This window comes from Panthera leo, chromosome D1, assembly GCF_018350215.1.
Source record: "Panthera leo isolate Ple1 chromosome D1, P.leo_Ple1_pat1.1, whole genome shotgun sequence".
In the NCBI taxonomy this organism is placed as follows: Eukaryota; Metazoa; Chordata; class Mammalia; order Carnivora; family Felidae; genus Panthera; species Panthera leo.
In genome coordinates this window covers 106,861,175-106,879,443 of record NC_056688.1, presented here as the reverse complement: position 1 = coordinate 106,879,443, position 18,269 = coordinate 106,861,175, and the positions used below count along the sequence as shown (strand labels likewise).

At 40.0% G+C, this 18,269-nt stretch overlaps 1 protein-coding gene across 2 annotated transcripts in view; it reads right to left on the bottom strand.

Moving 5' to 3' along the window:
* Positions 1-13,953, bottom strand: part of RTN3 (reticulon 3) — a 59,478-nt gene extending 45,525 nt beyond the window's left edge. Inside the window, exon 1 of one of the 2 annotated variants that reach the window (XM_042905149.1) lies at positions 13,676-13,953. In XM_042905149.1, coding sequence (XP_042761083.1) covers positions 13,676-13,814 — 139 coding nt within the window. In that variant the 5' untranslated portion in view covers positions 13,815-13,953. The remainder of the gene's footprint in view (positions 1-13,675) is intronic. The other variant, XM_042905151.1, reaches the window with a different exon arrangement.
* Between the last annotated feature and the right edge of the window lie 4,316 nt (positions 13,954-18,269).

Below are 18,269 nucleotides of genomic sequence, written 5' to 3'. Positions count from 1 at the left end.
TTTTTGAAAAAAGTGACTAAAAGTTATAAGCATGAAGAATTTATTTTAAAAGATCTCAAATAGTTACAACAGAGAGAATGTAATGATTTGTTCCATTTACACTATGATATTTTTACCAGTTTATCTTCCAGAGTAGAATACATGTAACACCTACTTGCCTAAATTATTAAATTTCTCATAAAGAAAAAAAATTAAAAATATCATTTGGTTGGGCTCCAGATGTTGAGTCTCTTTGTAGATTTCAGTTATTTTCTAGTATTCACAAAATATCTATCTTTTAATATAAATGCTTAATTAAAAAAATTTTGTTTAATGTTTATTTATTTTTGAAAGAAACAGAGACATAATGTGAGTGGGTTGGGGCAGAGAGAGAGGGAGGCACAGAATCTGAAGCAGGCTCCAGGCTCTGAGCTGTCAGCACAGAACCTGATGCGGGGCTCGAACTCACAAGCTGTGAGATCATGACCTGAGCTAAAGTCGGACGCTCAACCGACTGAGCCACCCAGGCGGCCCATATAAATGCTTAATTTTAGAGGTCATGATTTGACCCCAAGATACCCAAATTCACACAATGAGACACATTACAAAGGGGCTGGGGAGATCTAATATTATCAGTCTGAATTAAAAGCAATAAATTATCTACCATGCTTTCTAAGAAGCAGATTAAACCCCTGAAAAAATATACTTGTTCACTTTAACCCATTATATTTTTATTCTTATAAGGTCAAAGTCTTCCTACCAAACCAGCATTCACACTTTGCATCTACAGATGGGACAATTCCAGCGGGGACAATAATCTGTTTGCACAGGGCTTCTCAGACCTATCTAGTGAGTTTAATTACCTTTTTTTAAAATAAGGGTTTTCCATTGACCTATATTTTAGGTCAAGTACAACCACAGAAATGAAACTGTACTTTATTATCAGTGCAAATGTGCTCTCCCTTGCAGATTCTTGGTAGTGCTACCCCCACATACAGCTATCACACTCCAATCCCCTTCTTCACTGGCTGGGAAATTAAACAAACAAGCAACCCCACAATCCCTAGGAAAACAAGCCTTGCTTTTCAAAAAGTCAACTGACTTGTTCAATGTCCCTAGGCAATTTGGTAGGAGCCTAGCTCTTGGGACAAATCTCAGATAAATTCACACTAAAGTACTCTAGCTAGGTTGATGGATTAGCAGTTCAGCGGAAGCACACTTTTATACTCTTTCCAAATCTACTACCTCTCTAAACCAGTTACATAACTGCAAATCGGTAAGTTAAATGCATCCTGAGTGAGTTGTTTTCTGAGCCACAATTCTGTCTGCTCTAAATTCTGTGGCTGAGTTTATAACCTTTAAGAAATGCTCAAAACTATACCTAAAGCTTTTGCTCTGTTAAAAGAGTCCACCTACCTAGCCTTATTCTATTAACCTTTATAGGAAATCCAATGCAAACTGCTAAATATGAAGAATTGGTTTACAGATTTTATTTCAAGGGATTTGGGAGCAATAGAAAACTTGTGCCTCATATCCCCAGTTACAGCCTCTTTCTCAACATTTTTCTTTTATAAATGCACACAAAAAAATGACAGACTTGCCTTGTGAGGTCGAAAATAGAGATACAGGCTGAGAGGAAGAGGAAGAAACAAAGGAATCTGAAAGAAAATATACAGCGTGAGAATTTGACAACCTCACACAGGAATTTTAACTTCAACTCTTTTTTTTTTTTTTTTTTTGGCCAAGCATCATAATTTCATTGGGTTTGAGCAAGATGGGAAAACTCAAATCTTTACTTCTATTTACTGTTTTCACTCACCTGGCAGCAAAACCTTATTTCATTTTCAAGATGCATTTCTAAAAGTTAATTTAATTTTTTGGATCAAATATTCTCACCCTCAGAGAATGAAAAGAGGAACCCCTAGCATTTTAAAACAAATATAACCTCAAGAAAGATGATACTCTCCTGCAAGTCTTTTTGGGAAAGAAAAAAATAAGAATCTTAGTACTAATTGATATTTCCTTTTAACTATTTTCAACTGCATTTGAAGAGTTAGTCACTAACATGAGCATTTAAAGTTATATACTTGGCAAATATGCAAAATGGACCCTGATTATGTTAAAAAAATCACAAATAATCCACTAGGCAAATAGGACTACATGAGAAACCTTCCACCTTCTAAAATTATACTCCTCTAAATTTGGCAACATTTATCAGAATTTTAAATGCATGTACTATCCCCACCAACCATCAATATTCTTTTGAATTTGGCCAGTTATACTTCTAGGAATGTAACATAAAATATTGTCACAGAGTATAAAAACATGTTTATAAGAATACTTATAAAAGCAGTGGTCATAAATATTAGGAATAATCAAAATGACCACCAACAGGAAACTAGTTACATCCAAACAATGGAATACTTGCTGCTATGAAAAAGAATAAAGGCACAGCTATGTATGTTGATATAGTTGATGAAAAAGCAAAGGGCAGAGGTATATACATATGCCCCCGTTTGTTAACTGGCAATAAAGGGGACTAGCAAAAGGGACTTTAAGGTTTGAGGTGGGGGAGATTTGCTTCTAACTACAACCCTTGGCCCTTTAAAAAACAAACAAACAAACAAACCAAAGCATATAAATTATCTTTTCAGTAAATATAGAAAAAAAATTAATAAAAATAGCATGGGAAAAGCAACCTCCCCCCAAATGCCCCTAAATATACTGGCCTTTACTTGTTATCTCCTTTTTTCCTTGCAATTATAAACATGTTTTTACAAACATTAGAAATATACTTAAAATGGGGGAGATTGCTTTAAAGGACTGGGCTATAGCTATATTGTAAGTACTTAGTCAACAAATATGGAGAACATAACACCAAGACAGTTTAGTGGACAAGTAGCAGTAATTCAGTAACTCAAGACCAGACTTTTAAAATTCATTGCTTTTTAATCATCTTAAGATAAAGCACCACATTTACCACTACAAATGAAAAACTGTTTTCCGTTATTTATTTTTTTTAGTAATCTCTAGTCCCAACGCGGGGCTCAAACTCACAACCCTGAGATCAAGAGTTGTACACTCCTCCGACTGAGCCAGCCAGGAACCCCATCTCTCTTCTTTTTAAAGCAAGCATTTCTATAGGTTCCTTTAATGTTTCCAGATGGGTTCATCCCTATATGCATTTACCTTCAACATTAAATCTCCACCAGATGATGAGTTTAAATTTGAATAAGCAAAAACCAAATGCTGAAAAAGCCCAATGCCAAAAATGATCCTATGAATTTGCCCATCCACCTCCACCTAACACCCCCTCCTATGGAAAATTTTAACACACAAATTCTTATGCATAACATCTACTCTGATACAAAACACAGATAACCAGTAACAATTTGCCAAAAAAGATCCTGTGAACTTGCCTATCTACCTCTACCTAACATCCCCTCCTAATGGAAAATTTTAACATACAAATTCTTATATATATGAAATTCTATTCATATATATACATATATTCATACATATACGAAAAGATATACATGAAAATGTTAACTGGATGGTACTACTCACTGGTTTTTAATTTTCTTTGTATTTTTTCTTGAATTTTGTTATAGACATACATTTTTCAAGAATTCTAAATTTCTAATTTCTAATTGCCCTCTCCTTACAAGGAACAGGTAAGCAACCTTAGAGGAGAAAAAGGACACCTCAAATGGGATCTCTAACAGGTCTTCCAATAAAATTTTAGTGAATAATCTTTTTAGTCTTCACACCACTAGATTTTTAATCCTCGTAAGACTTTAATCTGCAACTGTCAAAACTACCACACACACACACACACACACACACACACAAATCATGCCACTTTGAAAACAGGTTGTTCCATTTACTGAGTCCTGAATGCTGATAGACACTGAACTAAATACTTCTATACATATTAAATGCAATTGTTACAAACCTCACTTATGATTTAAAAAAAAAAAAAAAAAAAAAAGAAAACCTGAAGCTTGTGTCAAGAATCAGTATTCAAATCCACACTTTTCCTGGAAGTCTGTGCCTTTTTTTTTATATAATTCTATCCACCAGTCAGATTACCTATCTTATATGCTAGTTACCTAAAAATTTACTAGTCAAGTTTATGTTTTAAAACTTCATCAGACCAGTAAAATAAGATCTTGTCCCCTACCTTTTAACCCTTCTCTCCCTAGCAGCATACTGAGTGGGTGAGAAGTGGAAAAACAGGTGCAAAGAGAGCAAAAGGGCACACTAGAGTAGGTTTTCAAATTTGCGTCAAGCCTGTGCCAGATACTGTTGGGGGCAGAGGGAATAGGAAGAGAGGTGCTTTGGACTGTACATGAGACTTCAGTTTTGATTTATTATTGAGGGAAAATAAACCAAATAAATCTCACTGTTTGAATTTTCTAACCCCCATTAAAATATTATTCCAACAAATTATTTTAGTGACAGCTGTCCTTCAACACCAGCAGAATACAAACTATATTTTTACACAGAGAAACAAGGTTCGGTTATTAAGGCATCTTTCAATACATAAGGAAAAGTAGTATTTGAAACTTTATCTAAAACTCATATAATGAAAATTAGAAATCCATCAGCTCTTTCAAACATCTTTCTCTCTAATGTTAAATTTAAATATTCTTTCCATTACTTAGTTTTCCTGTTTGCCTATAAAGGTAGGCTCCTCGAAAAGGGTTTCTATTCTTTCTCGTGACCACAATTCCTGATGATAACTCATATCATTTCAGTAGAAATGCTAAACTAAGCCAACTAATGCCCTCTCCTATCAGAATTCCAGGGATAAGCAGACCAATTTTTCCCCCAAAATTTATTCCATTTTTCCCTTATATTTTTTCTATTACTGTATCACTGAAGAGAAGTAGTGAAAGTGGGCCTCCTTGCCTCCCCAAAGCAATTCTGATTTCATGATTAAGGGTTTCTTTAAAACAAACTTTGAATTTTAGAATAATTTTAGATTTACAGAAAAGGCCCAAAGGTAGTAGAGTATTGCTTTATATCCAGCGCTCACTTTCTCCCATTGTTAACAAGTTATGTTAATATGGTGGTACATTTGTTACAATTAATGAACACGGATACATTTCATTAATTTTTCCCTAAAGCCCTTTTTCTGTTCCAAAATCCCATCCAGGATACCATATCACATTTTGTCATCAAGTCTCCTTAGTCTCTTTCAGACTATGACAATTTCTAAGACTTTCCTTGCTTTTGATGGTCTTGACAGTTTTGAGGGAGCATTTGTCAGATACTTTACAGAATGTCCCTCAATTTGGGTTTGTCTCATGTTTAGATGTTCTTCTCATGGTTAGACTGGAGTTTTGGGGAAGACTACAGCTTAGGTGAAGGGCCCTCCTTCTAACATATCAAGGGTATATACTATCTCAATATGACTTATCACTGAAGATGTTAACCTTGATCCCTTGGCTGAGGGAGTTTGCCAGGTTTCTCCAGGTAGTACTTCTCCCCCATCCTTCCATACTCTACTCTCTGGAAGCCAAGTCACTACGCACTTCCTACTTTAAGTCTTTTATTAGAACACTGAAAGAGTTGGGTTCCTTTGTACATTTATGGAAGAAATGTATATATAATCCAAGAGAAGAACAATCAGAACTCTTGTCGCAAAAGAAACATAATTAGAAAGTCTAACAGAAACTAAATGGACTGTGTTAATAGGAAATTGGCTACAAATATTTTAATGACCCAATTTCTAAAACAGCACTACATTTACTTTTAGAAATGTCTTACCCTTCTCCAAATAGTATTCAAGATCAATGTAGTGAATCAAAATCTCATATTTTTTTTTAGGAATGAGATGGAAATTAGACTTATTTTAACATATTTAAAAATCTTGGCACATCAGACTAGCCTACCACTGAGTCCTTATTCGAAATGGAGTCTAACACACCAAAATGTGGCATTCAGATGGTTACAAAACAGAGACTTTTCTGGATTAAAACCATTAGTGAAAAATACCTCAAGTCCAGACGTAAAGAAGCCAATCTTAAACACAAGATGTATTTATTACAGATACAGTTTTATGGGCTTACATAAAAACCCTCTTCTTAGCACCTATGTCAATGTATCAATTTCCACAGGAATAAGTTTTTTGCAAAACTCCTAATTTGATTTTCAAAAACCAAACATTCTTCATCTGTGGTTTATGAACAATTTCATAGCAGTTCATGAACTCTGCGAAAGCTTATGCACTACTTTGTTTATATGCCTGTTTTTCTGGGAATAAAATGTCTCCAACCATTCATTTCATAAATATTTATTAAACACCTATTATAAACCAAGGACTAGTTTTAGTTGCTTAACAAAAATGATTAGTTGCTCATCCAAAAATATCTGAGGGCCTGCTCTGCAACAGGTCCTGCTCAGATATTAGAAATAGAGCAGTGAATGGGGCACCTGGGTGGCTCAGTCAGTTAAGCGTCCGACTTCAGCTCAGGTCATGATCTCATGGTCCGTGAGTTCGAGCCCCGTGTCAGGCTCTGGGCTAACAGCTTGGAGCCTGGAGCCCGCTTCGGATTCTGCGTCTCCCTCTCTCTCTGACCCTCCCCCCATTCATGCTCTCTGTCTCAAAAATAAATAAACGTTTAAAAAAAAAGAAATAGAGCAGTGAAGAGGCGCCTGGGTGGCTCAGTCGGTTAAGCATCTGACTCTTGATTCTGGCTCAGGTCATGATCTCATGGTTCGTGAGATTGAGCCCCGAATCAGGCACTGTGCTGACAGCGCAGAGCCTGCTTGGGATTCTCTCTCTCCCTCTGCCCCTCCCTCCTCTCTTTCTCTCAAAAAATTAAATAAATAAATAAATATTAAAAAAAAAAAAAAGCAGTGAATAAAACAGCAAAAATCTCTACTCTGATGGAACTCGCATCTAGTGTGGAAGACAGACAATAAACAAAGTAAGTCAGATCATATACTATATAAATATAGTAAGATTGCGACAGATATGACAGATGGTAAGAAATATAAAGCAGTGGAGCCCTATAAGGTGTTTTTTCTTGTTCGATTTAGATAAGGTGGTCAAAGACCTAAAGAAAGTGAGGGAGTGAAAAGCTGTGAAGATATATGGGGGCAGAGCATCCTAGGCAGAGTGAACAGCGAATAACACTCTGAGGTAGAGGAGTGTTCCTGGTGTGAACAGTAAGGAAGCCACTGTGGCTGAAGCTGGGTGGGCAAGGGGGAGGGTGAGACCGGCATTGACTCTTGAGTGTGATCAGAAGCTACTGGAGCATTTGCCCATGAGTGACATGATCCGACTTACGTTTTTCACAGGCTCACACCATCTGTTGTATGGAATACAGACTGAAAAGAGGCAAGGGATAAAGTATAAAGACCAGTTAGGAGGCAAAGGCAATAATCCAGCGGAGCTATGATAGCAGCCTGGGCCAGGGTAACAACGGAGGTCGAGAAAAATGGTTAGACGCTGGATGTGTTCTGAGCATAGAATCAATAGGATTTGCTGATGTCATATGAAGGAAGGAGTCAAGGATGACTTCAAGCTTCTTGATTTGGGCAAAATATGGACAGAATGACTGTTTACTGAGATGCACAAGACTGTGAGAAGAACAGACTTATAAAAGATCAGGAGTTCAAGTTTAGACACAGTAAGTATGAGACGCCCATAGACATGAAGACTGAAGATAAAGATTTGGAAGTCACCAATTTATAGATGGTATTTCAAACCACAAGATGGCTCTCATAAATGAGACCAGAGCACAGAGAAAAGTTCTGAGAAGAAAGTCCTGGAACACTCTAAATTTTAGACGTTGGGGAGACAAAAAAAGAATTAGCAATATGAAATCCCAATAATAAGGAAATCCACAGAGTCGGAAAGATTAGTGGTTGCCAAGGAATGAAGGGAGGAATGGAGAGTGACTGCTACAGGTACAGGGTTTCTTTTGGGGGTGATGAAAATGTTCTGGAACTAGACAGTGGTGATAGTTGCATAATCTTGGGTGTATATATATATATATGTATATATACATACATATATATATATATATACACATTTTAATATGGTGCTTTTTATGTTATGTGAATTGTATCTCAAAAAAAAAAAAAAAAAAAAGGAGAGGTGAAGGAGGAGAAGAACTAGCAAAAGACACAAAGGAGGAGCAGCCAGTGATAGAGCATGTGGTGTCGTGGAAGACAAAAGGAAAAGTATTATTTCAAAGAGGAAGCAAGTGATCGATTTTACCAGAAGCTGCTGATAGGGCATTTAAGATGAGGACTAAGAAGTGGCTATTGGATTTAAAATGTGGAAAACAACTAGTGAGCCCAACATTAGTTTCTATAGAAAAGCAGAGCAATACGGCACATGGCTTAGGAAGCATGGGATCAAAAATTAAATTTCTTAAAAATTTATTTATTTAAATTTGTTAGTTTAACATACAGTCAGAAATTAAACTTTTTAAGTTCAACCAATAACTGAAGTGAAGAGGGTGACTGAAAAGATTTTTATCACAGGTTGTTTCAAATTTTAAAGAGAGGCAGTATGTGTATTCAAAAGAGAACTGAATTGGACCCTCAATCCCTTAGTTTATTCTACCCTCAACTTTACAGCAACAAACGTTTAGGCATGTCACTTAATCTCCCTAAGCCTGATTCCTCATCTGTAAAATGACGCTTATATCACTATCTATGTCATAGATAGACATAACACAAGTCTTTCTCTTATTGAATATAGCTTCCAGAGATGTAGATATCTGTTTTACCTGCCTATCTGCCAAAGAGCTTTACTATATGCTCAAACATTTGTTAATGTACGGGCACAACTTACACTACAAAGCAATACACAAAGATAAGATATAAAAATCAAATATTTCTATCTCCTATGTAAAAGACACTGCGTTGCTGAAATGCTTTCAGATAAAAGGACAAAAGGGCATCTGTATCAGTTTTGCTAAAAAAGTTTTCCAGGATACCCTTCAATATCCTTAAGGGCAAGGTGCCAATGAGGAACATGTCAGAAAGCTCCAACCGCCTCTCCTGGTTAGGTTATGATGATATGCTTACAGGGAGAAATAAAACAGCTGATTGGAGAAAATAGGTATGTTTCTTCGAAATTAAAAAAGAAAATCCTAAGAGAAGGCTACCTTCTGACACACCCTTTCCTAATAAAACAAGCACCAATCAGATACAGTATTTAAAGGGATTCTCTCTGAAACTGCACTACCACAGAGTAAAAATGTCTTACATAAGTCACAAGAATGCAGTAAAAGACTTCAATGACGCAATCACAAGCAATACTGATTATAGCTAAACTTACGTGGCATATACAATTTTTCAAAACATCTGTAGCATACTCAATGACCAAAAATAATTCTAGAATTAACAGCTGTAATAAAGGAACTGAGTAAAAAAGTCAAGTCAGTTTCCTGGGCAGCTTCTGAATAAGATAATTATATAAACATAATATCAACTTGATAATTTTTATCTAAAAAGCTTTACTATTAAATTAATATATTTTTCACAAGCCTATAAAGTTTTGGAGGCAGTTATAAAATTCATCATTAACAGTAAAGCTGAACATAAACTATTAAGTACATACAACAAATATGTGTAATCATTCATTTATTTGGAGCCTTTTATAATTCCACTTGGAATTACAAAAACGGTTAAGTTCTAGGATTACTGCTAAAGGGAAGTGCTTTTCTATAGAACAAACAGCCTCAAAAAAACTGGAAACCTTAACTCTCCCTAAACTTCAATGACATGTCACCAACTCCCTCACTACTAAACTTCATTTACAAGTGCTTGAAACACACACAGGATTAAAGAGGTAAGTGAGCCCCTCCCCCCAAATAAAATAAAATAAACCAGTGAGTCCTAGATCAGGATGAGTATATAATTTCCTTACCACAAAATACAATAAAAGCAATAGTATTCATCTTATTTTGTTTTTAGGCCATCTCAAATTATAAAAATTTAAAAACACTGATGTACTTACCAGCAATTTCATAAACAATCATCTAGAAATTTCAATTTAGGGTTAAGGTATGCTTGTCACACATGAGAGACTAGATTAGAGTGGTTAAATTATTTGTGAATGTGACTCTAAAAGAAAACAGTATTAAAAGAAACATTTTATTTCTGGGGAATAAAAACCATCCAAGTCAATAGGCAAATGTAAACCATACTGACATGACCATTCTTGCTGTCTCCTGTACTCTTTCTTGCTTTCACAGACAGTGTATTGTAACACACTTACGGTCAGAATGCTGCAGAAAATACTTAAAGCATATATTTTCAAGCTTTATTTAAGTAATCTCTACACTTCACGTAGGGCTCAAGAGTCGCATGCTCTTCTGAATGAGCCAGCCAGGCGCCCCAATACTTAAGCATACTGATGTCATCATGCCAAGCTATCTACAAAACACCTTGGCTGCCCCTCACCTTCCTTTTAACAGACTGGCTGAGTGAAAGGGCTGGTAGCTTAGAAGACATTAATGTGAAGGGTCAAAAGCTGCAACACCCACTTTTATAAAGAGGAAAGGGGTATAAGATCTTCCTTCATTGTGAGGAAGATTATGATTTCTCACTTGAAATTCAACTGATATTTTTTATCTATGCGCAGTTTGTAACCTGCAAATAAATGTATCAAATATTAGGTACTCTTATTCAGTGAAAGTGAGGATTTAAGGGCACAAAGCAAATTTGCCTAGGTCATATTGCTGAGGCTCAGGATATGCACAAGGTCATTACAACCATTAAAAGACAGAATCAGGCTTGAAATCTATATGCCTTTGGAGCTCAAATCTGTATGTTTATCACCACGTCATACTACCACTGATAATGTGACATGAATATAATACAGTTAATGTCAGTGTTAAACAGGTAGATTCCTTCCTAAGGGTTAAGATGGAAAATACAAATTACATACTTATATTTGATTGACATAATAGAATAAACTGTGAAAGTGATGCCATAAAAAGTACACAGGACAACTAAGCTTCACGAGTGAGAAAAGAAGGATTTAAAGCAAAAACTTTTTTTTTAACTGTCCAAGCTGTTTTTGCTTTGAGGTAATTTCCATGAACAGATACAAGAAATGTAGCTTTATTCTGGCATCATGATATTCAGAGCAATAGTAAAGGGCAGTCTCTGTCAAGTTGTAGGATTTTAAACACTATTAAACGCTTTAAAAAGACAGTAAACCTTCAAAGTTCAGACACAGTATCTATACTTGGTGTCTAATAAAGGCAATCACCCTTCTGAAAAAACACTAAATATTTAAGTCTCTTTTACCTTGACCTCAAACTTCTGCCTTTGAGGTCTTTGATTTTCTTCAAAGGCAGAAAATCGGGATGCCAATTCTGGCCCTTGACCACCTTCTCCCAGCATACTCTGCTGGCTGCACTAGCACCTGGGCACTAGATCAGAGAGTGTCATCACTCATTCTCTACCTTTAGGTAGTAACTAATATTTCTAAAAGCTGTTACTAGACAGGTCAGTTGAGACAAAACTTTTTCCTGCAGGACACCAAGCGACCACCCTTTCCACATTTTGAAAGTCTCTTAAACCAAGAGGAGCTTGGTGAAAGAATGTGAAAGCTGAAGGCTGACATCAATCAACACTTGTAGACTTTTTAAACAATCGAGGTAGATTTTTAAATGTCCATTTTAAATAGGTTAAATTGTGGAATAACAAACTTCACCTTATTTTCGTAGTGCAGAAGCCTAGGACATTTCCTTTGAGATATGGAGAAAACATTCTACAAGGGGGAAGAGCTTCTCCAATGGAATTTAAAGCACACATTACAGTATCTTAAGCTCAACTTTTCAAGTAGTGACCTGACCAATGAGGCCCACCAAAACTGTATTAATGCTTTTTAGATAATATTAATACCCATCTACAACAAATGAGAACTTAAGTAAGACAGTATCTATCTATTTTGCAGGTGAATCAAGAATTCAAAATCACGAAGAATCAAAAGGTCTATACAAAAGGGCCAACAACCAAACAGTAAGCAATGACAAGCGATTAAATCCAAAACACCAAGTTGCTAAGTTATAGGGAAGCTGTTGTTCATCTGGACCTTTGCCCAGAACACAAAAATTTGGAGGAGAAACGCTGGCCGTTTAAAGGGAACAAGGGTTCTAAATTTGCTGCCTCATTCCTTTATCTGGACAGCTAATCTTGACCTTGCAGAAGCTTCCTCTGATATTGTTTCTATCAAAATGGCCATAACCGCACTGGAAAATCCAACAGGGTCCAAAGCTCTTATGTGGAAATCCAGTGTTCAAAAAACTAGAGAAAAGGGGCACCTGCCTGGCTCAGTTGGTGGAGCATCCAACTCTTGATCTTGGGGTCGTGAGTTCGAGCCCCACTTTGGGTGTAGAGATTAAACAAAACAGAACATCTAGAGAATATTTAAAGCCAAGATCAGAAATCCCACGTTCTTTAGAACAATCAACCCGAGATTCTGGCAATGGAGACAACGGAGTATTTTAAACCCGCTCAAAATCCTTTAAGGTAACTAAATGCAGAGCAAAATTGTCTGTACTTTCCCCGGGTTATGGCCCCCTTCCTTTGACGAAAAGGTTTTTCTTTTTTCTCTTTTTTCCAAAGACTGAGTTCCTCAAAGAACCACCACCTGCTCATGGTGCATTTTTTTTTTTGCCCTCAAGAAGGCATCTGCACTGCAGATCTCTGCACGAGGGGAGCTTGCCAGCCAGCTCCCACCAGCAGGCAAACGCGTATACAATGGAAACTAAAAGCGGCCTGCAGCTTGCCTCCTAGTCTTTCACAGAGAGACAGAAGAAGGGGGTTCAACCAGCTCCTGCTTTGTCTAATTTCTCTCCCCCTCCCCCCTTTCTGCGCTAAACACTCCCCTTTGTTACACTGCGATCAATAATGGCCCAGAGAGAGCATGAAATCAAAATGTGTTGATGGCTTGGCATGACTCTATTATCTTCTAGAATATAAGCAATTGATTGCTTGTCCCCACCCCCACGCCGCGCCAGTGAAGAGCGGGCTGTGTTGCAGATGCAGCCCCGGATCCATCTTGGACCATCAGCGGCTCCCTCCCAAATCTTCCCGGAGCTATTCTCATCACGCCTCCTCTCACCTCGGAGCCTCAGAAAAGCGAGCATTTAGGGAGTCTAACCACAACAAAAATTACAGGCGCAGGAAAAGAGCATAGAAAACGGCTACCATGTTTCCATCAAACGTCCTGATCCTCCCCCACGGGAAACCAAAAAATATTTCTATATTTCTGGAAGACTACCACGAATTTCCGACTATGTCAACACCTGTCGGTAAACCCGCAGTGCAACCTTTGCACCATCATCTCTTCAAAACCCTAGCCAGCTCTCTCTCCTGCAACCAACCTGCCCCGATCCTCTCAATCTCTCTAATCCTCCACTAAATCACCCCGGTTCAGCCGACGGCTCCCCCGAAATGGTGTTTCTCCCCCACCTGCTGTGCCTCGGCGTTAACGCCCACTCCCCAGAATATCTCCCCGCCCCCAACCTGTTTGCCTCACACCCCGTTATTTCCTCACCGCCTGCACCACCTTACTCTCCCCTCCCCCTTAGCCCATTTTCCACCCGCTCGTAACCGGGGGCTGAAGTCTCCGGTAGGCGAGGGTCCTTTGCCTTCCCTGACACTCCAATGTCCCCCCCCCCCAAGGGCGGGGTTCCCCGGGGCGCCTCACCCGCACAGGAGGAGCCGCAGCTCTTCGCCCCCAGGGCGGGGCAGGCTCCAGGGCTCCCGCCGCCGGGCGCCGAAGGCTCGGCCCCGGAGGACGACGACGAGATGGACGGAGACTGAGTGGCCGGCGACGGCTCCGCCATGGCCGCGCGAGCAAGGGCAGGAGAGGGGTGAAGAGAGATGTGGGGCGGGAGAGAGGGAGGGGAAAGAAAATAATCGGGCAGCTGGCTCTCGGAAGTCCCTTCGCTCCTCCTGCTCCGAGGACAGACTCCGACAGACTGACTGACTCAGCCGAGCGCAGCGAGAGGGCGGGAGGGCGAGCGCGAGCGCGCAGGCGCACAAAAGGCCCCCGGGCGGGCGGCGGTCGGGTCTAGGCGCCCAGCGACGCAGGGCGCAAGCGCAAGAACTGTCCCTCCGCGCTCCTGCGGGGAAGGAGGGGCAAAACTGGCTTCACCCAGCGCGGGTGCGCCCCTCCGGGGACGAGACGCAAGGGGCGTGGCCAAAGGCCAAGCCCCGCCCACCACTGCGGCCGAAGTGGGAGGGGGCCCCCGCAGGTTAGTATTTCTTCATAACTCCTTATGTGAATGTGTCAGGGTTATATGAATGTGTCGCCGGATTGTGTGTTTTAACAATAGAAGTTTCTTTTGCTTCCATTAGCTGGAGAATGTCTTTCCCATAAATTCCAGAGCGGATGTCTTTTGTCTGATGCGTTCCTGCCTGTGACGCCAATGAAAAGTGAAAACCGGAATGTGGATATAGGCCCACTGTGCAAGGTGCTTTATTCATTTTTCTGGATGTGTCGTAATCTCTGAGGCAGAGATGGCACGGTCTCCCATTTGGTAGGTGGAGCAAGATGCTATACAGAATGAAAAACTATTACTCATTCTAGTCACATTCCAATGCAGCCAACAGAACCTGCTTCATATTCTTACCTTGTTTCTGTTCCCAAAGAGGGGTCCACCTTGGGTCTTAAGGTTGTCCTTTCCTCCAAATAGGCTATCAAGTAAAGAAGACATATTTTGAAGAAAAAATAGCTGAGCTAATGAGAAGAAGAGCCCGGAGATAACATCCTGGCTGCGGCTATGGGGGGATGGTAAAATGAGGTATTGAGAATATGCCACAAAATACATACAATTGAATTTTATCCATAGCCTAAATGGAGTCCTTAGTAGAAAATTTATTTGAAACCAGATATCTAGCTTATACTGGATTTTGTTCGTTTTTGTTTGTTTTGTTTTGTTCTGGTCTCCTCTTTGGTTGGATTGTGAAAATCAAAGCCTTCTCCATACACGAGATCAAAATACTTGAAATGTGCATGATTCTTTTAAAAAGGGGAATGTAAACTGGAAATGGCAAAAATCAAAACTGTAGGCCTTGTGATTGCTAAAGCAGCAATCGATGACCCGAAGGGCAATTGCAAGATCAGCAGCCTCATGAAGGGGGAGGTGGTTTGCCAGGCAGCAACAGAAAGGACGAGTGATCTGACCATTGGAAATCTTCTAGAACAGGAAGTAGACTACATCTGCCCTTGGCACTTTTTAAGGTCAGGTAAAGCCCAGATAGGAAAAAAACTGGCCATTGCAATGCTCTGGAAAAAAAGGCACAGAAGATTATTTCCCAAAATAATACGTGGCAAATATCTTCCTCTGACACTTACAGCATCAGTTGATAATGCAGCAATCTGTCCTTTAGATGACAAAGGGAAATGGAAACCAATCTGATAACCAAGCCAGTTATCTACCCATTCTGATAAATGCATATACTTTAAAAATGTATGCTATTAGATGCTGGATAAGAAAATGAATGAGGCTGGTCCTTAGCCCTGACAGCCATTGCTAGGCTCTTAAGGAAAGGAAAGGAAACCTGTTTTCATGGTAACTAGAAGTAGAGAAAAGAAGCTAAAAATAAAGGTACGGATGTCTTGGTGGTCCTTTCATACTCTTAAGATTTCTTCCGTAAGAGACCTTTGTGCTAGGTCCAATTCCTGAAACTGTTTTTCTTTCCTGCTCCCTCTTGCTGTACCAGTAAACTTCCCTGAGACTGACTCTTGCGTGAGATGTTATTTGTATCTATGATTTGTTCCACAAATGTTTACTGATCACCTGCTGAGAGAATGACACCATCCTGGGGAATGTGGAGGAATCAAAAAAATATGTTTGTCCCGTCTTCAGTGAGCTTACAAGCTAGTTGGGGCTCGAAAATACTCGCATAAAAATAAAAATTAAATGGCAACCAAAACAACCCTAAACAACACAGAACTGTAGTGTTCTGATGAGATGGCAACTCAGTCGTATGAATTTAAAGGGAGAGGGAATAGGGGCGCCCGGGTGGCTCAGTCGGTTAAGCGGCCAACTTCGGCTCAGGTCATGATCTCGTGGTCCGTGAGTTCGAGCCCCGCGTCAGGCTCTGTGCTGACAGCTTGGAGCCTGGAGCCTGTTTCGGATTCTGTGTCTCCCTCTCTCTGACCCTCCCCCGTTCATGCTCTGTCTCTCTCTGTCTCAAAAATAAATAAACGTTAAAAAAAATTTTTTTTAAAGGGAGAGGGAATCATTATGGAGCTGGTAGTGGCTTGGGAGGTTTTATGAAGAACAAAGTCAGAGTTTGGAATGGTAAGGAGGTCATTAAAAGCAGAGAATGGTGTGAAGCAAATGAAGCGGCTGCTTTTGTGCAAGTATACAGTAAGACCTCCTTCTGGGCAGACCAATCACTGGAAAGCACTCCTTCCTCCCTGCCCAACCCATGATGCACTTCAATGCTGGCTTGTTTAGCAGAACTTGGCCTAGATTTGATCCCCTCTTGCCCCTCCCCTCCACAGGCTGCCTTAGGGCTACACATAGACTACACGGCCATCTGTGGTGGCTAGAGGGTCAGAAGTGTGACTCTAGAAAGGTTTTTAGGGTGTGGTTAGCCCAGTTGGCTAGAGCCAAGGGCTTGAATTGAAACAAGAGGGAGGTAAAATGGGAAAGATGTGTCGGGGCCAGAGTGTGGAAAGGCAGGAGTACAGCACTGAGGAACTGAGGGTTCCTCTTAAGGCCAATGGGAATATGGGGGACCCAGTGAATTCAGTGAGGTTTTCCGACAGAGATGGGCTCAGATGGGATTATTAAAAAAATGTTTTTTCAATGCCTATTTAGTTTTGAGAGACAGAGCGCGAGCAGGGGAGGGGCAGAGAGCGAGGGAGACACACAATCCGAAGCAGGCTCCAGGCTCTCGGCACAGAGCCCGACGTGGGGCTTGAACCCGCGAACCGTGAGATGGTGACTTGAGCCGAAGTTGGACGCTTAACCGACTGAGCCACTCAGGCGCCCCTCAGTTGGGATTTTTGAAGTGTTCACTGGAGCATAGCCACTTCTCAGTTCTGTGTAGCAATTTTTTTTTTTTTCTGGAGTAATTTTTTCCTGCTGAGGCACTGAGCTGGGCCTCTTCTTCTTGGCCCTGTCCTTAGAGGACTGGTGTTTACACAGCTAGTTTCCCACCTCGGCTTCTAGGCCATCTCATTATCCCATTTTTTTCCCCCTGACTTAGGGGGAAAAAAAAGGATATATTTTAATTAAGAAACCTCTTTGAATATATTCATATGTCATGTATATAGGAGTATATATATTCAAGAACAGGCCCACTATAAAGTTTTCTTCTATTCTTAACCCCTCTCCAGCTACTAGTCTCCTCTACACACACATAGGTAAATACTGTTAGGAGCTTTTTGTGGCAAATGCAAAGGTGAAGAGAGCAAATCTTCATCCTCATTCACTCTTTTTAACATAAATGATAGCATGCTATACACAGGTTGTTGCTTCCTTTCCTTAATAGTAAATTCTAAGGGTCTTTCCTAGTATCTTTTTTTTTTTTTTTTTTTTTTTTAAGTAGGCTCCATGCCCAATGTGAGGCTTGAACTGACTGAGCCAGCCAGGCACCCCTCTGGTATCTTTTTGAGGAAACGGATAGCTGTGCTGTTGGCTGAAATAACAATGATGAAGCAGCTGATACGTTTTGAGATTTTACTGTGTTACCACCACGTTGAGGGCCTGATATCTGACTTTTTCTTTTTAATTTTTTTGATGGTATTTATTTTTGAAAGAGAGAGACAGAGAGACAGAGCATGAGCAGGGGAGGGGCAGAGAGAGAGAGAGAGAGGGAGACACAGAATCCGAAGCAGGCTCCAGGCTCTGAGCTGTCGGCACAGAGCCCGATGTGGGGCTCCAACCCACGAACCATGAGATCGTGACCTGAGCTGAAGTAGGACGCTTAACCGACTGAGCCACCCAGGCGCCCCTCCAACTTTCTGACACCCTGTCAGTTGGGGTTGACTATTTTCTTTTCATAAACTATGCCACCAAGTCAATAGCTCATTTTATACACAGAGCAAAGTAAGGTAGATATTTAAATGACACCCAGAGATGCCAGAAGTCCAGTCTGTCCCTTCTAAGGCCCCAGACTGTTGCTTAACAGTCTGTTGTGGATCTTAGGAGTAGGCGGTAGGAGAAAAGGCTGAATTGGGTCCCAGCACAGTCACAGTGAGTGATAATTATTTACTTGGCTATTTACCCCACAATACTGTGAGTCTCTGGAGGACAGGAATGTGTCTTACTCATATATCA